The sequence below is a fragment of the Neolamprologus brichardi genome, chromosome 14, assembly GCF_056152115.1.
Source record: "Neolamprologus brichardi isolate AB-2024 chromosome 14, ASM5615211v1, whole genome shotgun sequence".
Classification (NCBI taxonomy): domain Eukaryota; kingdom Metazoa; phylum Chordata; class Actinopteri; order Cichliformes; family Cichlidae; genus Neolamprologus; species Neolamprologus brichardi.
This window is the reverse complement of record NC_142117.1, coordinates 25,845,406-25,870,495: the sequence shown is the minus strand read 5'-3', so window position 1 is coordinate 25,870,495 and position 25,090 is coordinate 25,845,406. Positions and strand designations below refer to the sequence as shown.

The 25,090-nt window shown below is 42.0% G+C and overlaps 1 protein-coding gene and 1 pseudogene across 2 annotated transcripts; one reads left to right on the top strand and one right to left on the bottom strand.

Annotated features, from left to right (window-relative positions):
* Positions 1 to 4,354: 4,354 nt before the first annotated feature.
* LOC148098909 (uncharacterized) lies at positions 4,355 to 5,414 on the bottom strand (annotated as a pseudogene).
* A 3,887-nt stretch (positions 5,415 to 9,301) lies between these two features.
* On the top strand, positions 9,302 to 18,379 carry LOC118455803 (extracellular calcium-sensing receptor-like). 2 transcript variants are annotated; one of them, XM_087851565.1, is made up of 8 exons: positions 9,302 to 9,580; positions 9,690 to 9,979; positions 10,098 to 10,396; positions 11,981 to 11,989; positions 16,626 to 16,810; positions 16,953 to 17,174; positions 17,260 to 17,383; positions 17,475 to 18,379. In XM_087851565.1, exons 1-8 carry the CDS (start codon positions 9,320 to 9,322, stop codon positions 18,377 to 18,379), a joined length of 2,295 nt encoding a protein of 764 aa, XP_087707691.1. In that variant the 5' UTR covers positions 9,302 to 9,319. The 2 variants fall into 2 exon arrangements, with proteins under 2 accessions (XP_087707691.1, XP_087707689.1); XM_087851563.1 differs by lacking the exon at positions 11,981 to 11,989 and having other exon boundaries at positions 16,605 to 16,810.
* Positions 18,380 to 25,090: the final 6,711 nt, after the last annotated feature.

Genomic DNA, 25,090 nt, shown 5'->3' with positions numbered 1-25,090 from the left:
TTATATTATTCTATGTTCTTGTTTATTCTGCCATTTGTTAGGGTTTTGTTCTGTGCCTGCCTGCTCCCACGTCTCTGTGTTCCCTCTGTCTGTCCATGGTGTTACACTGTCTGCTTGTGAATCTGTCTGTTAAGTTCAGTGTCTGGTCTGGTTATCTGAGTCTGTGAGTTTCCTGTTTTATTCTGAAGGTCTCTGTCTCATGTGAGTGTGTTTAGTTTACGTTTCCCCTGTCCCGTCAGCTCTGATTTCTCCCAGGTGTGTTCCCCTCTCTCATCCCTTGATTACTGCTGTGTGTATTTAAGCCCTGTGTGTTCTCCTGCCTGTTGCTGGTTCGTCTGCGTTTTTCCCCTCCGTCATCCTGAGTGGTTTTCCCTGCATCTGTCTACGTCTCCCTGCGTCTCCGTTTGTGTCTTTAGGTTTCAGGTTTGTTTTCTATGCTTAGTTTTTCCAGTTTAGGTTTACTCAGTTCTGTTTTTTGCCACCCTCGCCTAGTGTATTTACCACCTCCATTAATAAAGCTTCCTCACATCAGAAGTGCCTGCCTCTTGGGTCCTTTAATAAATTCCACACGGCTCGCCTCGCTGACCGTGACAGAATCCTTTCTCTCTTTTGCTCTGGGGTGCGGGGAAAAAAATATTGACAAATCGATGACATCATCTACAGATATATTCGGTAAATGCCCAAGACATCTTCAGAAATGTAAATCGCAGCTTGATTCATCCATTTGGTTGACTTGTTTTGGAAAACCGTAAACAAGGAGCAAATATCACACCGGAAACGAAGTACTCTACAGGAGTTTCCCCACCGGAAGTAGCATATGCTAAGGTGCATAGAGTCTACTATGTGACTCACTGAGAGGATCTGACCGAAGATGTGAACTGCATTGTTGGTACCTACAGTGCAGTTTTGAGATTTCTTTTCAGGCGCCTCAAACCCCATTTAGATCTCAATGAGTGATGGACCTTCTGAAGATCTGTCATTCTTTTTTTTATTTTTAAGTTGAGTAGACTTTCTAAAAATCATCAAACCATTAAACAATTCTAAAGTTGTAATATTGTAAGGTTAAATAGGTTTTAGAAGGATGTTTGTTTGTATTTTAATCCTTGATAAAAAAAAATTGTTTGCATTAATACATCTCATTTTGCAATCAGAGTGTGTTTATTGAGACACAGAATCTTCTTTTTTGCTCATGAATATGTCATTTGAAAACTGTGACTTGAAGAGTTAGATCATCATTCAGACTGTATAGCTACTTATGAGCTATTTATGGTTGATTTATGATTAGAATATTTGTATTGAGAAAATAGTGGGGCTGTCAACGTTAACGCAGTAACGTGCATTAATCTGTCATCACTACGATTAACGTGATTAATATTTTCATCTGGAGCACAGAATGACTCAAATCCCTGAATTGTGATTGTCAACACATTTTGCGCAGTTTGTACAAAGTTTGTCCATTCTGCGCTCCAGATGGCTTAATTGGAAATGCAAAAATATCTGTTTCTAATTAATAGCATATTGTTAACCTATTAAAGCTTAAAAAAAATGTGTGACTATAACCTGGAAACACCTGTGGTAAGTTCTGTAAAATAAGGATAAATAGAAACAGCAAAGAACAAGCTAGAAAGGTTAAGCATGGGAGTATCCTAGCAGTGCCTTCATAATAGTGTAACACCCGTCCCACATTCTATTGAGGGGGGCCCTGAGTTCCTGTTGTCACTTACTACTGATACTCCCTTTTTTGCTTGTAATATGAAATGTGCATTAAAATAGACTATATTACAATAAACCACACGCAAGCAGGTCAATAAAAACTCCACTTTAGTGACTCATTAGCAATGTTGGGAAGGTTACTTTTAAAATGTATTCCACTACAGATTACAGAATACATGCCCCAAAGTCTATTTTGTAACGTATTTCGTTACGTTACTCAATGAGAGTAACGTATTCTGAATACTTTGGATTGCCTATTATATTATCATGCTTTTTACAACTACATGAATGTACTATTGCTGTGTGAATTATTACTTTTACTGAAGGTTACTCGCCATACCAATACCAACTAGATGTTTAAATCTTAATATAAAATTAGTAACAGTAGGGTGGACATTAGGTAAGGCTGCACTTTTTGCAGCGATCTTGTATAGAAAACTATTTCACGCGTATATAAAACAGGTCCGCGGCTCTGGACCATAGTAAAGAGACCTCTGGCTAATACGTTGGGTTCCGTGTGGGGCTCGTAGCCGAAAACTAGCTTTACTTTGTTGTCTGGGTCAACTTTGCTAGCGAGAGACAGAGAGAGGCGTTGAAAGGTTGTTTCAACAGAACTTACAGTCGAGTCTTAATAGCTTACTTACAACTGGGCTCGTCAGGCACTCTTATTGGCTGCAGTGGTTATTATTATATTTGCATTCTTCCAGCTCCCGTTTCTGGTCGGTGACAGCTCGTACTTTTCGACTCTCCTTTTTCTTCCTCCCTCGTGCTCACAAAACAGACTACACTGCCTATGAAGCTACATTCTTTAGGGCTATGCCTGTAACACTCTGCCTATTGCCTTCATATTAAATCATTTTTGTGAATAATTTTTAAAAATGTTTCTTCATGTCTATATGCGGGCCGCAAGTAGGGATGACATGGGCTGCGAGATTGAGACACAGGCATTAGAGACTCCTAACGTGTGTTTTGTTTGGGGCGTGGAAACCAAAAATGGTGAGGGCATAGCAGAACATATGAAATAGGAAAATACCGCCGTGTAATCCCTTTATTTCAGCAAAGTAACTGTATTCTGAATATCACCTTTTTAAACGGTAACTGTAACGGAATACAGTTACTCATATTTTGTATTTTAAATACATAACGGCGGTACATGTATTCCGTTACTCCCCAACACTGCTGATTAGTTCCAAAACACAAAAGAAAAATAAGTAAAAATAACAAAGTTTGTTGAGCAATAATAAAGTATTTAACATCAACTGAAACCAAGTAATTAAATAATATTGTGGACCTACACACACTCTCACCAACACAAACACACCTTAACTGCAACAGTGTTTCTCTGTTAACAAACACCTTGTTGCTGACCTGAGTCGTGGCTCGGGTGTATTGGGATCTAAAACAACATGGCCGCTTCACGTGTTGCCAAGCAGTAAAATAAAAAGCATGTACACACAACAGTACTCACGACTCCAGGGAGTTCAAGGGAATAGTTGGGGAAACTGGGTCAAGGCCACCAGCAGGGCACGGCAGCAGCAGCACTCACAGGTGCTGTATCTACGTGTTCCCACGTTAACACATAAGTTCAACACATAAGCAGAAGAGACCTCTCAGGCACGCCAGCAAGATGTCCGTGTCCTCCTACCGAATCAGATAACTCAGCTAAATGACAGTTCACATGCTATTACATTCAGTCTTAGCAATATTAGCATTATCTTAATACATAAGAAGAGAGCAGGACATGAGCTAAGCATAAGAGCTGGCAGTTTGTCTTGTAATCGGAAGGTTACCGGTTCGAGCTCCAACAGTCTCGGTCCATGGGCAAGACACTTCACCCGTTTCCTACTGGTGGTGGTCAGAGGGCCTGGTGGCGCCAGTGTCCGGCAGCCTCGCCTCTGTCAGTGCACCCCAGGGCAGCTGTGGCTACGGATGTAGCTTGCCATCACCAGTGTGTGTGTGTGAATGGGTGGATGACTGAATGTAGTGTAAAGTGCTTTGGGGTCCTTAGGGACTAAGTAAAGCGCTATACAAATACAGGCCATTTACCATTTTTACCAAACTTCCTTGGTTAAGCTAGCGGCTTCAGTCGATTTCACAGAGGTGTGCGTCCACATTGAAATGGATGAAAACGCTTACGTCTCAGTCCTGCACATGTGCAAAAGCGAGTGAGAATTAAAGAATTTGAAGAAAAGCTATCTGGAGCATGTATAAACTGCTATTCATATTTTTTAGGGCTGTCAAAATAAGAGCAATCAAAACAACCACTGCATAATGCACTCAGCATTATACAGTGCAGTCATGTGACCAAATCTTTGTTTATTTGGTCACATGACTGCATCACATGACTAAAATACGTCATCGTTTTAGAAAGTCTGCGTTTTCGTGTGTTCACACTGCGACGGGACAGCTCCGTTTCCGGAGAGAAAACGATGTGTTTCCAAACGAAAATGCATTAGTGTGGACGTAGCCTAAGGAGCTTGGAAAGAAAAGCATCGGGACTTATTTCAGTTACTTGAAGACATGTCACCTCTCATGCGAGAAGCTTCTTCAGTTCTAGGGTCAAATGGTGCAGAGTCCAAGATTTAAGCCCTGTGGGAGTGTCCCCCCAAGAGGGACAATGGACCCCCTAATGATCCTCTACCTAATCACACAAGCCCAGGTGTGAAATTGGGTGTAGGTGACAATCAGCCAAGGTTTTGGGTGAGCTCATTGTGAAACCTAGCCCCACCCTATCATGTGGTTTCCTGAGATCAAATGGCCCAGGATGTGAGTGGGCGTTAAGGTGTCTGGGAAGGGATCTCAACACTGGATTATAGATGGCAGACAGCTGGTGTCGTAAGCCACCACCTCTGTTCAAAGATGGTCATTCACAGTGGACATTGATGGCTTCTTTCACTCCTCTTTCAAACCATCTGTCTTCTCTGTCAAAAATGTGAACATTGGCATCCTTTTGGCATTTCTCGCTACACTGTACAGCCTAAGGAGCTTGGAAAGCATACACTACACTGTTACGTTTTTGTTTAGGAGCTTTGTTTTTGGGATGAACCAGTATTTTTCTGAGAGTGTTGCTGGGTTTGACGCAAACTGAGATGTTGTGCTTGGAGAAGACTCTCCTGAGTTTTTTCCGATACACCGGTTTCATAGGGGATGACAATGCCGTTGCATTTGTCTTTCTGATCCTCCTTAGTTGGTGTCGGATCTTCTTTTCTGTGCATCTTCACTGACTTGATGAGAGCCCAATTAGGATAACCACATGTTTTAAGAGCTTCCTTTACATGTGTGTGTTCCCTCTTTTTCCCTTCAGTTTTAGAGAGAACATTTTCTGTCCGGTGTTGTAGGGTCCTGATTACTCCAAGTTTGTGTCCCAGAGGGTGGTGGGTGTTAAAAACGAGATACTGGTCCGTGTGTGTGGGCTTCCGGCAAACTTCAATGTTGAGGTTTCCATTCCCTTCAATGCGCATGGCACAGTCCAGGAATGGCAAACAGTTATCCTTTTTGTCTTCCCTGGTGAACTTGATGTTTTTATTCACAGCTTTAATGTGAGCAGTGAAGGATTTCACTTTTTGGGTTTTGATTTTGACCCAGGTGTCGTCCATATATCTGTACCAGTAACTAGGTACTCCCCTTTAAAAGAGCCAAGAGCCTTCCTTTCCACTTCCTCCATAAAGGTTGGCTACAATAGGTGACACCGGGGAGCCCATGGCACATCCATATTTTTGTCTGTAAAAACCCTCGTTGTATATGAAATATGTGGTGGTAAGGCAGAGGTCTAACAGTGTGCAAATCTGATGGAGGATGAAGTTGGTTCTGTCTTCCAAGGCGCTGTCTTCTTGTAGTCATTTTCTGACTGTGTCCACTGCCTCTGATGTAGGTATGCAAGTGAAGAGAGAGACTACATCAAAGGACACCTTAGTTTCATCTGGCTCAAGTGAAAGTTTCTGGACCTTGTCGGTGAAGTTGGTGGAGTTTTTGATGTAATGTGGGGTGTTCCCCACCAGGGGTGCTAGGATGGCAGCAAAGTGTTTCAAAATGTTTTAAGTGGCCGAGTTTATGCTGATAACAATGGGTCTGAGTGGGACCCCTTCTTTGTGGATCTTAGGAAGTCCGTAAATATAGGGTATGGCATCCCCTGGGGCACAAGGGTTAAACAAAATTCACATTTACCTCATGGTAGGGTACAACAGTTTTCCACTCCAGTTAATTGGCCGCCAACCTGAAAATAAGTTTGTCGCCTTTCTATGAACTCTGCGTCCACACGACACTGTTGCTCATCTCTTCTCTCTCTCTTCCTGCAGAGTGCAGTTGGCTCCCCAGTTACTCCAACCCCCTCTACCCGAGACTACTTCAGGGTTTGCTGGAGCTGTAGTACATACCAATGACATTATAAAAAATAATGACATACACCTCAAACTACAAATACAAAGCCTGTGCATTTAACACATTAGTGACACATTTGAGACACATTAGTGGTGTGTGATACTGCATATTTTGGTATTGAGCCAGTATTGGCTAATACTTTTCAATTAATAAGATGGATGCGTCTTTGAATTGCTAAATCTCAATTAATTTTCATGACCTTAAGTGTTTTTTGGGATGTTTCCTTTTTTATTATTAAATAGTTAAAGCCCAGGACATAATTAGGACAAAGTTTATAATTAAATAGAAAATGCTTTATTATTGTGGCGGAGCAATCACGCCTCACCGGCTTAAAACCTGTGCTCTGATTGTGTTGTTGTTGGTGGTGGTGATGTGTAGAGCTGGTAGTGGGAGAGCTGCAGCTGTTGAATGTACTGTTACAGCAACTGTGTGATTGTTTTAAGAATAAATGATGCTGAGAAGCATGAAAATGATATTGGATATAATGCAAAAATTACAATTTAAATTCTCAACAACAAAAACAACAACTGGTGAAAATATAAATAATACGTAAACAACTTAACAACCCCCAAAGCGTCTAGGTCACGTCATGTGACAGTGCAACATCTAAACACAAGAGGTGGGAGGGGTAGCAAAGTGTGCCTGCTCTCCTTACACAGGAGCGGCGTGTCTGGTGACCTGGCTGTTTCGTCTTTGCCGAAACCACAGCATTGCAAACAAGAGCAGAACTTAAAGCAAAGAATCGATCTCATCAAGCTAGTATCGATCCGATACCGACTTGGTATTGATACAATCGATTTTTGGATCGATCTACCCACCACTAACACACATCACATACCTTACAGGCCTTTATATACATTCTTGAACACAGTGAACATTTGTATTTAACCATCAAAATAAATGAACTACTTCAATAAATGAACTATTTATGTAGCCAGGGCTACATACCTAATGTCAGTCTTATCCCCTGGGTATTCCATGCCCCATAAACATCCAGTGCACAATGCATCAAAACCTACGTCACACATTCACGCAAGGTCAGCTATCAGATGCTCACTCTCAGGTGTTCAACCCCATCCACCATGATAAGATGACATTTGATGGAGCATACAATTGATCTGAAAGCATTATTTAAACTAAATAACCTAAAAAAGTAAGTAACCTGGTTTGCACATTTTGATTGTAATGCTGCCTCATTTTCAATTATCGTGAGGACCACATATTTTAATATCGCTCACTTTATCTCAGTCTTCCCCATTGTTTAGTTGTGTTTTAAAACATTACTCTAGAACAGCGGTGCTCAGCCACCGGGCCAGTCCGTGAGTCATTTGGTTACCGGGGCGCAAGATTTGAGGCTCGGTTGTGACATTTATGGCTTTCAGGGTTTTTATTTTTGTATTGTTTGTATTGTTAACTCTGTCTCCCTGGGTCTTTTCACATGTGTTATGAATAAATCTTCTTTATTTTGGCACCAGTGCTGGTTTTATTTTGCTATTCATCAGCGACACCTTAAAAATATTTTCGGACATAAACCGGTGCGTGGCACAAAAAAGGTTAGGGACCACTGCTCTAGAATACCTTGAGTGGGTTTCCTCAAAGTCCTCCAAGTGCTGGATGAACATATGTTTAAAATATAACTTGGTCAACTAGTAATCACGACTACAAATGTGCTATGGAAATGCAATTACCTTACGCGTCTGTCTGCTAGTACTTGTGCAAGGACTAGCATCCACAATGTAAGAAAATAATGCAACATTAAGTAAAGTAGAATCCGTTTATTATGAGCTAACTAAGATTAAAACAGCTATCAAAGATTGAGTGGAATGTCGTGAGAACAGAGAAGCACCTGAACTGCCATTTTAGTGAGGTTAAGAAACACATAAAAATCCCAAATATGCAACATTTCCTCCCAATGCTTTGAATGCAGACTAATGAATGACTTTTGTGCCTTGTAATCGGAAGGTTGCCGGTTCGAGCACCGGCTTGGACTGTCTTGCTTGTTGTGTCCTTGGGCAAGACACACCCGTTGCCTACTGGTGGTGGTCAGAGGGCCCGGTGGCGCCAGTGTCCACAATTCCAGAATTTTCTTGCAATTTAAACTTTCCAAAAAATATATTTAAATTATTAATACTATGATATTTTTCTGTCTTAGGTATACCAGCATAAGATTGTGTGTGATAATATATGTTTTTCTCCCCCCAAAATTGGTGCAAAAACAAAAATATACACTCTTTCTACTCTATGAAACATTACTTAAGGATTAAAAATCTGTTGATGTTCCAATCTAAATTAAATAAAGCTGTATTGTATCATTTGCTGTAGCCAATTATTGTGAGGGAAATCTTGGGCCCAGTCAAACCATACTGTTGAAGACTTAGAATGTCAACACTATGTAAGGGTTAATCCATGACCACATATTCTCAGGAAGGTGAGAAGATGACAAAACCCCTTTGTTTGAAGACCTATATAAACCAATGGAAACAATGTGTGCCCATATACAGACAATTTTAGATGGAAATGGAGATAGCAGCTCTTGTAATTGGTCTGGTATTGGCTGTGTGTTTGTTTCACCTCAACTCAGCTGTTGCCTTTGCAGTGTGTCTAGATGGTATGAGAAAAATGACTAGGCATATAGGAGCTCAAGCTGGTATGACGACATCCTCTCTGAACTGCAAGCTGCAGGGAAGCACTCGTCTACCTGCATTTTCAAAGGATGGGGACTTTGTTATTGGTGGTGATTTTTCCCTTCACGTCTACATGAACACAGTTTACAGTGACTACACCAGCATGCCTGAGCCTGCAAAATGCAAAGGAAGGTTAGTAAATAAGAAAGTCAGTAATGGGAAGAAGAAGGTGTAAAAACATGTTGGACTGTATGAGGAGAGAAATGTTTTCATGTGTGTTATGATCAACGGAACTACATTGATTCTGTATAGTGTTAAAAAAATGTAAAAAATAGTCTTTTATTCTTTATAAAAAATTTGTTGTGTTTTAAAAAACAGAAATTATACAATATGTTAAATAACAGTTTTATAAAGGAAACACAGGAAAGGAATTATATTTAAAAGGAAATGAAAACAAATGAAATTTGTTTAAATTATCCTGTTGTTGATTTTTTCTTTATTTTAATTTTTTAACATTTAACTTAAGCTAAATCTACAGTCTATATTCTAACAGTGACACAACTATTTGCAGCATTATCACCAGTGAACTGCAATCATCGCGTACAATGGTTTTTGCCATAGAAGAGATTAACAACAGCACAGAGCTGCTGCCTGGAATCAGGCTCGGGTATCAGATCTATGACTCATGTGCATCAGTGCCTGTAGCAGTGCATATGGCATTTCAGTTTCTAAATAGCTTCGACCCTGTGTTTTCCACGGATAACAATTGCTCACATTCTGGTATGGTGATGGCTGTTGTTGGTGGCTCGGGGTCTACGACATCCATCAGTTTGTCCCAAGTCATCAGGTCTTTTAACATTCCCCAGGTAAATGCCAATTTCCAATTTCTGTCAATTTTCGTATTTAAAATATGCCATGTGATAATTGTGTTTGTGATATTTTCCAAGTTACACTGTTTTATTTCTTTTGGTTTAGGTTAGCCACTTTGCCACATGTGCATGCTTGTCTGACAAGCAGCAGTACCCAAGTTTTTTCAGAACAGTCCCCAGTGACCAGATTCAAGCTGAAGCACTAGTCAAGCTAGTGAAATACTTTGGCTGGACTTGGATAGGTGCTGTTCGCTCAGATTCGGATTATGGAAATAATGGCATGGCTTCATTTCTAAAAGCAGCACAGAAAGAGGGGATCTGTGTGGAATACTCTGTATCTTTCTATCGGACAAACCCACAGAGCAGAATTCAGAGAGTGGCAGATGTTATCCGCAGGTTTCCTCATCAGAGATAATTATTGTGCATTGACTTGTTTAATTATTTGTAAAATAAATGTTTGATGATGTGAAGACATTTAAAACCATTTTTCTAATGCATTACATTGTCTCTCCAGGTCTAAAGCTGTAGTTGTTGTGGCATTTGCATCTTTTGGAGACATGAAGATCCTGTTGAAGGAGCTCACATCACACGAGCCTTCCCCACCCCGGCAGTGGATAGGCAGTGAATCATGGGTAACCAACCCAGAATTAACGAGGTTCAGTTTCTGTGCTGGGGCCATTGGATTTGCGATTCCGAAGTCTAGAATCCCAGGTCTCAGAGACTTCCTGCTGAATCTGTCCCCCTCACAAGTGGCTTCTTCTCAAATGCTTACTGAGTTCTGGGAGGATGCATTTAACTGCACACTGACCAAAAGTAAGACATTTTTCTTGGTTTAAATTATCTGATCAACTGCTGATGTCGGATGTAGCTTCATTGGTTGACCTATTTTAATTGAAAAGTTATTAATGGTAACCAAGTGTGAGTAGATAATACAGGTGTAAGTCGAAAAATTTGAATATCATGCAAAAGTTCATCTATTTCAGTAATTCAACTTAAAAGGTGAACGTAATATAAGATTTAGACTTACTACATGCAAAGTGAGAAATTTCAAACCTTTATTTGTTTTAAGTTTGATTATTATGACTTACATCTTATGAAAACCCGAAATTCAAAAGCTCAGAAAATTAGGATATTGTGACATGGTTCAATACTATAGGCTCAAAGTGTTAATGTCTAATCAGCTAATTAATTCAAAACACCTGCAAAGAGTTCCTGAGACTTTATCTCTCAGTCTGGTTCAGTTGGAATCCCATTCATGGGGAAGACTGCTGACCTGACAGTTGTGCAGAAAATCATCATCGACACCATTCATAAGGAGGGGAAAGCCTCAAAAAGTCATTACAAAAGAACTTGGATGTTTCCAAAGAGCTGTATCAAAACACATTAATAAAAAGTTATGTGTAAGGGAAAAGCGTGCAATAAAATGGTGCACAAACAGCAGGGATGACCACAGCCTGGAGAGGATTGTCAGGAAAAAGTCCATTCAAAAGTGTTAGTTAGTTAGAGTTAGTGCCTCAAGAGCCACCATACAAAGACAGATCCTGGACATGGGCTTTGTATGTCGTATGCCTCTTGTCAAGCTGCTCCTGAACAACAGATGTCAGAAGCGTCTTACCTGGGTTAAAGAAAAAAAGAACTGGTCTGTTGCTCAGTGGTCCCTCTTTTCTGAAGAGAGGAAATTTTTCATCTGAGGTTGTGCTGAGGTTTTTATCTTTACACTGTTCCTGCAGCACGGCCTCAAGGCTGGTCCAAACCTCTTCTCGCTCTCCTCCTTGCAAGACACTTTAAATCCTTAAAGTGTGGCCAAGCACAGTACCTATCTTGGGCCACAGATGGTTGAGGGTAGCTACACGTTGTGAAGGTAGTTTTAAATTTCACCATGTAGTTTGAGTCATCATCGGAGACCTCCATGGTGTGATGCAGGTGGCAGAAAACAGATAAACCCCTGAACATGAGACATATGTCTCACCTCCAAGAAGCTCAGTCACACACCTGTAGTAGACAGTTCAAGAAAGTAATTATTAATCTACACAATAACTGTCAAATATCCGGTCTTTAAGTGATGACGTGATGAATCCTGCTTCCAGGCCCAAACTACCCTGCTTTTGTGTTTTTAACGTTTTAATGCTTTGTATCTGGTTCTATTTATTCTCAAAAAGCCCCTAAAAATCACTGTCGCCCTCTCTCGGTTTTTATTAACGCTAAAGCTCAATTTTTAAAACCTTACAATGCAACTACAGCCCAGCCCATGCAGCAGTATATTAATGACTAACCTCGGATTGTGGATGAATTATCTCAGTTGTTCTCTTGACTTAAGTTTGGTCCGTTTACAGCATCCTGCCATGCGACTGCATTTGTCTCTAACCATCGAGAATCCTCACGGCAATTTTTATCGAGTGGAAAGAAGTTAGCGTTCATCCTCCACCTTTACTGTTTATATCGTGCTTACATAGCTGTGTCGCTAGAGATCACTTAGCTCATTGTTATATATCAGTTATATATCAGCTAGCCAAACTAAAGTAACCCTACAAACGCCACTGCTGTTTACTTTTCTGTCTTCATTTATGTCAGAAGTGATAGCAGAGCTGTACATCTTAATTTGTTTCAGAAATCTCTCAGTCAGGACAGGCTATATTATATTTAGATGGAAACTAGCGAGCTAACTCCTTGCTAACTTCTAACTCCATTAAGTTTAAGAAATTCCGTTTTCTCCCGTTAACTCCCCTTCTGTTTTTCTTCTCCCCTTCTGTTTTTCTTTTCCTTCCTCTTTGTTTCTCCCTTTCGTATCCCTCACTTATGTCTGTCCCATCTGTAACAACTGAAAATAAAATAAAATAAATAATAAAAACAAAGGTAGATCAAATGGACCAATACGGCAATGCCAAGATGATCCATTTGGCAAAATAAATCTATTGGGTATCCTTGTTGGTCTTCAGACAACAATTCTGACGGCTAAAGAACCAAAAAGAAATTCCGTTTTCATGGATGCCTGGATGTTTAACTTAATTGCTACACCTGGTAGAGCAGCCACACTGATCATTTTATTACAGATGAAAGTATTTAGACAGTTTTTAACTCTCAGTGATGCCGCAGTGATCATTTGGCTTATGGACATGCAGCGGAGTTTGGGCCCAGACAAGGCTAATAACGTCAGACTTAAAGAACGGATAGAGCTTTTTGAAGAAACAGTAACAAAAAGTTAAAAAAATAGTTTGATTTACTTGCATGGCTCAAGGACAGTCGCCAGCTTTTAGAGTTTTACCAGCTCTGGTGGAGTCAAAATGACTAGCTTGTGCTTTTGTTTGGCTGTAACCAAAGTCTTGTTTGCTCCTGGTGTAGTTCCTCCATATTAGCAGGGCTGTCTATAAGGCGTCTAATTTTGCTTGCTTTTCGGTGTCATAAAACTGTTGAATTTTACTTGAAATAGTCTTTTGGCACAGCAGTTGGAAAGTTGGATCACCTGACGCTAAGTGTAGTACATTTTCTAACCCCCTATCTTCTACCACTGATAGTGGTTTACTGTCCAGAGCAATCAATTTTGCAAGAGAATTTGTAAGTTTGTCCAATGTTGACTTACTAATTTTAGTCCTTGATGAAATGACTAACATTTCATCAAGTTTGGGCTGCCATCACCTTTTGTTGGTGCTCAGACTGCTAGCAAAATGTTTTGCATTTAGATGGTAACATGAAGTGCTTCGGTGGTATGTGTTGAGACAACGCCAGTCTCTGCGATTCTTTTGGTCCTGGTAGAGATCACGTTTCCATGTTTTACACAATCCTTTTATTACCCATTATTCTTACAGATGCATCTGGAGATCAGCACACTGCATCCAATGCAGTCCTATTCTGAAGGGTGATCTAAAGAATTCCACACAGCAGTTACAGTTATAACCTCTGGTCTCCTTCCCCCTACAGTAAACATGCCCACAATAGAAAAAAAAGTGGTACAGTTTCCAGAGGTGTTGACACCCTGACCCCCATCTCCTTTTAAGGTAGTGTCCATTTGCCCTTTGTCTGCCCCTCACGCTCAGTAGCTCTTGCTTCCTGCCCTGGGGGAGGGTGTTGATTGTCCTCCTGCCCTGCACTTCAATTCTTTGTTCCCATTCCAGGCCTATTTCCTTTTTTGTATACCCATTAACCGCCATAATGTAATATTACAAGAAATCCGAAACTATATTCCCTTTAACTCTGATGTATATTAAGGAATAATCAACATATGCAAACTCCTTTTTCACAGTTTGCACAAAACCACACTTTCATCAAGCCTTCAGTTGGGTAGTCTTTTTAAATTAAATTTGCCTTTCATCCATCCATTGCTAGGATCATTCCTAGCAATGCACTTTCTTCTGATTCTTTGTAGCTCTGATGTGTGCATCAGTGTAATCGATATACCAGGAAATTGTGCATTGACAAAAGTTAGCTTTTGCCTGGAATACAAAGTGCAATTAAATGCGTAATTTTTTTTAGTATGTTGTTGTTTTTTTCAAATTAATTAATTGCAATTAACACGTTAAATTCCGACTCCTAGTTTTTAAATAACCAATTCAAAGTACTTAAAGAACAATCAGGTGTTCTGCATTAAATAAGATAACATGCAAATTATTTTTGCTACTCCTAAAAATTATTTCTGTCCACTCTAACATAAAGAAGAACATCACAAGCCTGATAGCTGCAGGCCTGAAAGCAGGAGGTGTATCACCCCTCGTGTCTTCGACCAGCGTTTACATTTCAAGCTGCCTTTGGTGGCGTTTTGGCAGCAACTGCAACATTTAGCAGTTGCCTCATTGTTCTGACACACAAAACTAAATGTTTGACTGCACGACACACTTACTACACTCTCCTAACATGCTAATGTCTTGCATCTCAAAACTCGCTCTGTCTTTCGCTTTCTCGCTGACGTTTTCCCCCTCTTCCTGAACAACCAAAGCCATTTTGTCATATCATCTTCTGAGTGGTCGACATGGCACATTTTTCCACCAAATAGGTGTTTTTTTCTTTTCTTTTTTCTTTTTTTGATCGCAAGAATAGTCTGCTTTTGAGCGCTTTCCTTAGAAAACACTGTTTTTTTTTCCTGCAGTAAACATAACAACAATATTCAGGAAAAAAAAAACATTGTGTGTATTTGTTATCGTAACTCTGGTTTTACGTGGCCTATCAACACAATTTAAAACTGACACATACTTTGAAGTTCACACTTTTAAAACAAAAATTGGAGACTCAGGGTTGACATAGCATCTTGTTGCTGTGTCATCTTAAATTGGTCATGTGTAGTTTGATTCATCACCAGATACCTCCATGATGATATAGAGCTTTTTGAATAAAGTAGTCATGGGGCGTTCTCGTGTAGTCATGATACGTTACCAGTGGGAGACCAAATACTGTTCCAATTCGAAGTACGCATCAAGCCAAGATTGTGATTGCGGATGTGTTCTCGCTCCGCCTTTTTTATCGAGCATGCATTGGTGGTGACTTGTGTGTACTTGGTATAGCTAAATATCCCAGAATACATTTCACTGAAAACCCAAACGCAGCAATGGCGGAGCGTGGCTAAAAACTTTTAATTATTACTCTTTCTGGGTCACAAAACAAACTAATTTATTTTCAAGAGAGAATGTAGATGTGTAAGCTTCAAATATCTGCTCGACTTATCAAGATATCAAATATTTCCAAACGTGCTCCGACGTTTTCAGAGATGCCTGTTACCCACCAGCTCCATAGCAGACTGGGAGGTCGAGGATCACTAGAGTTGGCAAGAACAACGGACTCCTGGCCCATCGTTTTGACCCCCCCGCAGTCTTTCGCTACTCAGGTTAAATATGATATATAAATCTCTTAGATAACTTCGAAATGTTAATGTTTGGTTTATTTCAGTGTTTTATTTGTTCCTGAGTAAATCGGTTTAGCTGAGATTAGTGTTAAGCTTCATAACATAACATATTAACCCTCTGGGGTCCAGGGTGTAATTGGCCGTTTTTGTCTACTTTTGATTTTACCTCTATATCTTACTTTTAAAAATTGTTTATCTTGCCTTGTTTGCTCTCATTATTTTCAGCACAACCTCAAATATCTGAAAATGGAGTTATTTTTTCATTTTGGCATACTATATTAGCACAATTGATCTAAACTCAGAAAAAAATTTCAACCGCCTATTGGTGTTCGCCCTCTGGCCAACACCAGAAGGCAGTAGGGTAAAGTGGCTATGGCGCAATATGGCACCCTCGCTTCTGTCAGTCTGCCCCAGGGCAGCTGTGGCTACAACCGTAGCTTGCCTCCACCACTGTGTGAATGCGAGAGTGAATGAATAGTGGCATTGTAAAGCGCTTTGGGTGCCTTGAAAAGCGCTATATAAATCCAATCCATTATTATTATTATTATTATAGGAGAACACCACAGGCCTAAACCCTGCGTTCTGACAACAGGAGTTCTACCAGTCCTGTTTTCCATGTGGGGATAGCGTTTACACTGGAATGATTGCTGGCGCTGTCTGTAGAAAACACCGTTTTTACAGTTTCTTCCCGCTGGAAACACCACTGTTTTGATCAGAAAAAAAAATTGTGTGTATTTGTTATCATAACTCTGGTTTTACGTGGCCATTTAAAAACTGGTATATAGTTTGAAGTCCGCACTTTAGACCCACGTTGAAATGGAGACTCTGGGTCGCTGCATTTTGTTGCTGTGTCGTCTTAAATTGGTCATGTGATTTTGACGCGCCGGCGCATCCATCGACCCCAGAGGGTTAATCACAGTTAAATTAAAAGGGGACGGCAGTAAAAACTCCGGACCTGTGATATCATCAAGTACGCTGGTGTTCCAACTGTACAAATCGCGAGTCCGTGCTTGCATTCTCGTGTTCTCAGCAAGTCCATACTCCCGTGCGTTCTCGGCAAGTCCGGACTCGCAGAGAACATGAGTACGGACTCGTGTACTTCAGAATTGAGAAAGGGCCATGGTAAACTACTTTATTCTTCCTCAGCCAATCAGAAGCACTCGTGTGATTGTTTGCCCTTTTTGTAATTTTTAGATGCCACTGTAAAGAAGAAAGTATGTGATGGAAATGAAGACATACAGAATCTGCAAAACCAGTCCACTGACACATCACAGCTCAGAGTTACTAACATGGTGTACAAGGCTGTCTATGCAGTAGCACATGCCATCCATAATGCAGTGTGCCAGGAAATAAATGGCACTGCAAACTGTGACAAGTTAACCAAGTTAGAGTCCAAACAGGTCAGAAGAAATAAATATGTTGATGCCAGTGTCTTTCATCAACTGCAATATGAGTTGATATGTAATATTAATATTTGTTATTGGAATATTGCACGATTTTTTTTCCTTTCCCCTCCCATTATACCTAATTTCGTCTTTTCAGATTTTAATTGAGCTGAAGAAAGTAAATTTTTCCCGAAATGGCTATGATGTGTCATTTGATGCTAATGGGGATCCTGTGGCTATTTATGAACTGGTTAACTGGCAGAAAAGTGAAAACGGCATGACTGAGATAGTGGCTGTAGGGCTGTACGATGCATCACGGCCCGTGGGCCAGGAATTCCAGATCGACAAAAACATTACCTGGATGGAGGGTAGCATGAAAGTAAGCAGTCAAACTTTAGTAAACAATGATTACAGCTGCATAGTAAATATTTACGTTTATTATATAACCTTTCTGTCTTTGACAGGTGCCAGTGTCAGTGTGCACGGACAGTTGTCCTCCAGGAACTCGTAAAGTGTTACAGAAAGGAAAACCCATCTGCTGCTATGACTGTATAGCATGTCCTGAGGGGGAGATCAGTAATAGCACAGGTAAAGAGAAATGATTGCCATGCATTTAAAATGTTTCATTGTGTATATATGAAAATCAAGAAAATGTTGTATTTATTTGTTTTTTATCCAGATTCGACTGATTGTTTACCTTGTCAAAAAGAATTCTGGCCAAACGCAAAGAGAGACACTTGCATCCCTAAGCCTGTAGAGTATCTTTCCTTTCAAGACCTCCTAGGAATTATCCTGGCTACATTCTCAGTTCTTGGTGCCTGTCTGACCATTATAATTGCGGCTGTATTCGTTTGTCACAGGAAAACTCCAATTGTCAGGGCCAACAACTCTGAGCTGAGCTTCCTGCTGCTCATCTCACTGACTCTGTGTTTCTTATGTTCATTAACTTTCATTGGAGCACCATCTGAGTGGTCCTGCATGCTGCGTCACACTGCATTTGGGATCACCTTTGTACTCTGTATCTCCTGTGTACTTGGGAAAACTATAGTGGTTTTAATGGCTTTTAAAGTGACACTTCCAGGTAGTAATGTCATGAAATGGTTTGGTCCTCCACAGCAAAGAATGACTGTTGTGTCTTTCACCTTTATTCAAGTTTTAATATGTACTGTTTGGATAGTAGTGAGCCCTCCCTTTCCAATAAAAAATCTAACCATGTACAAGGAGAAAATCATATTGGAATGTGCATTAGGCTCTGCTGCTGGCTTCTGGGCTGTGCTTGGATACTTAGGCATACTGGCTGCCTTTTGCTTTGTTTTAGCAGTCTTAGCCCGCAAATTACCTGATAATTTCAATGAAGCCAAGTTTATCACCTTCAGCATGTTGATATTCTGTACTGTCTGGATCACATTTATCCCAGCATATGTCAGCTCCCCTGGGAAATTCACTGTAGTTGTGGAGATTTTTGCAATTCTGGCCTCCAGCTTTGGTCTAATAATGTGTATATTTGCTCCCAAGTGTTTTATCATATTGTTCAAGCCTGAGAAGAACACCAAAAAATATTTAATGAACAAAAATCAATCATAGTGTATCAGAGCTTCTAGTACTTGCAATTATTGCAACATTAAGCTGGAATTGTACAAATTCAATGCAAAAACAAAAGTTTTCAAAAAATAATTTTATTTCAAAAATCTCTTTATTTACAACTTTTTTCTGTTAAATAGTTTGAAATTTTACTTTTGAAGATAAGCTTTTTAAAATTATTATTTTTTATTTGTTTTTTGGTTTATTCAATCCAATAATATTTAATTTGGAGTAAAGTAAATAAACAGAAAACCACCTTTCACAATAACACAACATGATTCCGAGTTATTTTTCAATAGTTTTCAATTCCCCCAAGCCCCCACCAGAAAACTGGAACTCAACAAAAAGAACCAGCCATCAAAATTTCTGCATTCCATTATACTTAGTAATAAAAAACATGTATTAATAAAGGGCAATTTAAAGCTGCCATCCATCCACCATCAATCCATCTTCTTCCGCTGTATCTGGGACCAGGTTGTGGGGGCAGCAGCCTAAGTAGAAAAGCCCAGATCTCCCTCTCCCTAGCCACCTCCTTGAGCTTGTCCAGGGGAACACCAGGGCATTCCCAGGCCAGCCCAGAGATATAATCTCTCCCGTGTGTCCTGGGTGTGTCCTGGGTCTGCCCCGGGGCTTCCCCCGGTGGGACATGCCCGGAACACCTCACCCGGGAAAGAATGGACTCTATATTTAGACTTCAATGACACTCCCGGAACATCAGCTTCTGTTCTATGGGAACCAGGGAAAGCTGTGATGAGAGGTTAAATAATTTCTTTCTCATCACATAAAAAGAAAGAAGCAAATAAAAATATTAAGGAATTAGAAAAAAAACGTCAAATCCCTAGAAGAAGCCTACGTGTTACACAAAGATCAGGAAACAGTGAGCAAAATACACAAACCAAAAGTAGAATTAAATGAGGTAATTAATAAAAAAAAACAAAATTCTTAGTACATAGACTACGCTTACAAAGTTATGAACATGGTAATAAATCCAGTCAATTTCTAGTGAACCAGCTAAAAATAAATAAAGAAAAAACAACTATATGTGCTGTTCAAGATTCATCTGGGAACACAATATATGACCCGGAAAAAATAAACATTTTCATGGTGTGGCGGAGGTGTGGTCCCGGGCGCGGCTGCAGGGGAGGGGCGGTGCGGTGAGCTCAACGGGGCGGTGCTGGAAACACAGGTGAAAACAGCTGATGGCGTTTTGAACTGATGATGCTTTCCTTACCCTTTATAGTGAGACGAGAGAGGAGCGGAGGGAGAGGAGATCAGCTGTGTCCGACAGCTGTCAGACTGTGTCGGTCGTGACGTGCAAAAAGAAATAAAGTTGGTGTCTGAACGCAAAGATCTGTGCCTGTGTGTAGTGCATTCCACACATGGATTTCTATAAAACTTTGTATTCACCACAAATAAACCCATCTAAAAATGAAATTGATCAGTTTTTGGACAACGTAACTCTTCCAAAATTAATAGACACTCAAGCAATGGCACTGTATTTGCCACTGATGCCAGGTGAACTCCAGGAAGCCCTGATAAGTATGCCCAATAGTAAGGCTCCAGATGGCTTTCCTGCAGAATTCTACAAAGAATTCTGGACGATTCTAGCACCAATTTTTTACAGAACATTGTTGGAAATCAAAGAAAAGGGTAGACTTCCATCAAATGTGAATTCTGCAAACATTAGTCTCCTGCTAAAACCAGGCAAAGACCCTGTATATCCCTCAAGCTATCGTCCAATATCCCTTATAAATGTAGACCTTAAAATAATCTGCAAAACTCTCTCAAAGAGATTAGAGAAAATAACCCCCCTCTTAATTCATCCTGACCAAACTGGTTTCATAAAAGGTAGGCACTCAACAACAAATACACGTAGATTACTTTGATAATTTGATAGACTACTCATACAGTAAAAACATCGAAACTACAATATTTTCTTTAGATGCAGAAAAAGCGTTTGACAGAGTTAACTGGAAATTTCTATTTGCAACTTTACACAAATTTGGTTTTGGAACCTCTTTCATTAACTGGTTAAAAATATTATACAATTCCCCAACAGCTTGTGTCAAAACAAATGACCAAACATCCTCCAGCTTTTGTCTCCTGAGGGGCATATTATTAAAATTTGGGCTATAATGGTTGTATTGATGTATATCAACTTGAAATGCTCCCAAAAATGGCACTACAGCATGTAAAAATATAATATAAGGTCTGGCGGACTTGGTTCTATGGTATGTCTTAAAGGGTTAAAAGTGTCAACATTAGCTCTTCTCTGACAGCATAGAGGGAGTTTCTAAAATTGACGGAGTCTACATTAATCCCATGCAAATGTACACCTATCTGGAACAACCCTGATGTGTTACAAAACAATAATATGATAAACTTTCCAGATTGGAGTTGTAAAGGAATCACATACTTAGAACATATATTAGAAGGAACAGAATTTATTCCATTTGACAGACTAGTTACACAATATGGGATCAACAAGAAAAGATTTTTAGAATATCAACAAATTAAGTCCATAGTAAAAAAGAAATTTAAACCCGGTCAGGTTGAACTACAAACACCATCAAGTGTGGCATAATTTCTTACTCTTAAAACCCCAAAATTACTTTCCAAACTGTACAGAATACTTTGTAAAACAGATGAATCAATATCACTTCCTATTGCAAAATGGGAAGCGGATTTATTAGTTAACTTAGACCAAAACTTCTGGTCTCAGATATGCATACAAACCTTTCATTTAATTAGAAATCCCAGTCTTCAATTAATTCAATACAAAATACTACTACTTTCTGGGGGTGCTACGTCTCCGGGCTGGGGCCCTGGCTGGGCCTTGGGTCCTGGTTGGTGTGTCGCCAGGGTTTTGGGCGGGTGGATGTATGGGGGCTCAGCCCTGGCGCAGGGTGCCGCCAGTGCATCGAGCCACCTGAGGGGCTCTTCAACTGGTGGTGGAGGCTGTCACATCTTGCAGGAGGTCTCCTCTCTCCAGGAACTCACTCTGCAGGTGGGGGAGATATAGGAGAGGTGGAGGAAGAACTCAGCCTGAGTGTCTATTGTCTTGTGTAGTCTGGAAGATGAGTGGATGACGGGGTGGGTGCAGTTTTCTCTGTGGTGGGGTTGGATGGGCTTTCCCGGGCTCTGTGGGGCCAGGCGGCGCTGCTGAGGGGGCACTTGCCCCTCCCTTTCTTCCCTCCCCATCTCCAGCTGCTTCCTTCTTCCCGCTCCACAACAATCACCCACACATGCAGGGCCTTGGGGTAAAGGTGTGTCACAAGGGTGCAGGGGAGGCACACACCCCCTCCCCCCCTCCCCTTCTGGCTGCCTGTGCCTCAATTTTATCCCACAACTTAGACATTCACATTACTCACACTCTCATAACACATACATATAGGACCTTGGTGGGCATGCTACACGGCATCCAGAAGACCATCAGGGTGTATAGCCTCACCCCTGGCGCCGTTGCCCACCTCTCAATTTTACATACACGTATATATTGAGGGCTATCAGAAGGGGCTATGCATTTATCTGCTGCTCTCTGGCAGGTAGCTTCATGCCCTCCTGGGTTTTAAATGCACCTTAGAAAACACATTCATCAACACTACATATGAGCGGGCGGAGGGAGGTTTGGAGTCTTCACACACCCCCATTATCTGTTGCCTGTTGGGACGGGGGGCTGGGAGGAGGAGTTGGCCATCCGATTGGGGTCTGGAATGTGGGGCCTCCCTGCTGCTGCGGAGTCGGGGTGGTCTGCTTCTCCCCACCCCAGGGAAAAGGGTAACACCACCTGGGTCTGGGTGCAGTTTCCCCGTCCAGGGGCAAGGGTACCTAAACCTGGCATATAGAGTACGCTTGGGGAGTGTGATTGTGTGTACAGTGTCTATTTATGTCTGCCTCCACAATGGGTGAGTGCTGAGTAATTGCATATGAGAGCATGAGGGTGGGAATGGATGTTTGGATCTGTGTGTGCCTGTTTGTCAGTGTCTATATGTCAGGTCGGGTATCAGACTCTGTAGGGACATCTCAGGCCCTCCAAGGTATGGAGGCCTATCTCCCCCCACCACTCCCCCTGCCAGTGGCAGACGCCCTCAGACATCGGTGCATTGGTGTTCTTTGTGTCCAGGGATGGGCATCCAGGTATGCACCGGCTCACTCCTGGTAGCTGCTTGTCAGGGCCTGGAGCCTGGGGCTCTCTCTGGCCCCTTTGGGGGTGGGGTGCCCTCGGCCTCTCAGCCTAGGGCTCGGTCAGCTGGCTGCCGGCGGAGCTCACGGGCACATCACTGCAACCCCCCTGGGCTTCTGCTCCGCGGCTGCTGAGTGACCCCTCATCTGGGGCTCTCCTCAGCTCTTTCCGGGAGAGTGGCACGGTTGCCCCTCCATTGGTCTTCCTTGGTCTCTTGAACTCTGAGGGCCTCTGGATGCCTGGCGCCTGGATCTCCTCCATACCCGCTCCATGCCCTGGAAGACGGGGCTATGGCTCCCCACACCCTCTAGCAGATCATTACATGAAGGAACCTTTTAAATACAAGCGTGCTCATGCTCACAGGTGTACACACAGGTGCTCACACACACAAACTACACCTTTTTTGGCTCCTACCTCAAAGCACACTGTGCGCTGTCAATCCTACATGCTGCACAATAATATTCAATATTTAGTATTTACTGTTATATTCACATAGATCATTGCAATGATGTTGTTTATTATATTGCTCTTTTTATTTGCTTGTTTTCTGTTTTTTCTTTCTCAACAGGTGATCCAGGTGATTGATATATGTATTTTCTGTCTGTTTGTTTTGTTGGTTTTTGTTTTTTGCCCTTTATCACCGTTCCTCTTCCCCGCTGTTTTTCTTTTCCTCTTTCTTTCTCCCTTTCCTTTCCCCCAGTCTTGCCTGTCCCGTGTGTAGCAAGTGAAAATAAAATAAAATAAACAATAAAAGCAAAGGTGAATCAAATAGACTAATACGGCATGGCCGGGATGGTCCATTTGGTAATCCGTTGGGCATCTTTCTTTGCCTTTAGACAATAATTCTGATGGCAAAAGAACCAAATGGGACAGGCAAAAAACAAAAAAAAGAAACTTGTCCCCGACCCGGAGAGGGCACTCCACCCTTTTCCGGCTGAGAACCATGGCCTCAGATTTGGAGGTGCTGATCCTCATTCCCGCTGCTTCACATTCAGCTACGAACTGTTTCAGTGCGAGCTGGAGCCCATCACCCGATGAAGTCAACAGAAACACAATATCCGTGGAAAGCAGAGATGACATTCTGAGGCCACCTAAGTGAAAGCCCTCCACCACTTGGCACCACTTGGCTGCAAATAAAAGTTAAGAACAGAATCGGTGACAAAGGGCATCCCTGGCGGAGCCCATCATCCACCGGGAATGAATATGATTTACTGCCGGCTATGCGAACCACGCTTGTATAGGGATCGAATGGCCCGTAGCAATGGCCCAGACACCCCATACTCCTGCAGCACCTCCCACAGGACACTCTGAGGGACACAGTCAAATGCTTTCTCCAAGTCCAAAAAACACATGTAGACTGGTTGGGCAAACTCCTATGCGCCCTCAAGTATCCTTGAGAGGATAAAGAGCTGGTGCTGTCTTCCCCGACCAGAACGAAAACTGCATTGCTCCTCCTGTATCTGAGGTTCGACTAAACGACAGACTTTCCTTTCTAGCACCCCGGCATAGACTTTCCCAGGGAGTCTTAGGAGTGTGATCCCCCTGTAGTTGGAAACCACACCCTCCAGTCCCCTTTCTTAAAAATGGGGAACACCACCCTGGTCTGCCAGTCTAGGTGTACCACCCCTGATCTCGGACAGCCAGGACAGCCCTACAACATCCACAGCCTTCAGGATCTCAGGGAAGACCTCATCCGCACCAGGGACTCTGCCACCAAGGAGTTGTTTAATTGCCTCAGTGACCTCACCCCTGGAAATGGGCGGGTCATCCCCCTCATCCCTAGACTCTGCTTCCTCCTCGTGTGCCAGTGGGATTAAGGAGGTCCTCGAAGTACTCCTTCCACCGCCTAACAATTTTCTCAGTTGAAGTCTGCAGCACTCCACCAGCACTATACACAGTACAGGTAGAGTACCGCTTTCCCCTCCTGACAGTTGCATGACAGCTTGCCAGAATCTCTTCGAGGCAGTCCGAAAGTCTTTTTTCATGGGCTCTCCGACCTCCTCCCACACCTGAGTTTTTGCTTCAGCCACTGCCCGAGCCACATTCCACTTGGCTGGTCAGTACCTATCAGCTGCTTCCGAAGTCCCACAGGCTAACCAAGATCGATAAGACTCCTTCTTCAGCCTGGTGGCTCCCTTCTCCTCTGGCGTCCACCATTTGGTTCGGGGGTTACCACCATGACAGGCACCAACCACCTTGCGGCTGCAGCTCATTGCAGCAGCTTCAGCAATGGAGATGCTGAACATGGTCCATTCGGCCTCAATGTCCCCAGTTTCCCTCGGAATGCTGTTGAAGGTCTGCCGGTGTGCGTTGAAGATCTCATGGACTAGGGCCTTTGCTAGGCATTCTAAGCCAGGCAGAGACTGTTGCCAGAGCCCAAGCCATGGGTTAAGCTGGTACCTCTCAACCTCATGCACGACCTCAGGCTCCTTCCCCACCAGAGAGTTGACATCCCATGTCCCAATTGATAGACTTGGTAGCTGGGGATTGGTTTGCAAGGGCCTCTGCACCTGGCCACCGCCCAGCACACA

Excerpts from the sequence above, each read along its gene's own strand:
- LOC118455803 (XM_087851563.1), top strand. The coding sequence starts at position 9,320 with ATGGTTTTTGCCATAGAAGAGATTAACAACAGCACAGAGCTGCTGCCT. Across the intron at positions 10,397-16,604 it reads TAACTGCACACTGACCAAAA|ATGCCACTGTAAAGAAGAAA; the intron begins GTAAGACATTTT and ends TGTAATTTTTAG. Across the intron at positions 17,384-17,474 it reads GGAGATCAGTAATAGCACAG|ATTCGACTGATTGTTTACCT; the intron begins GTAAAGAGAAAT and ends TTTTTTATCCAG.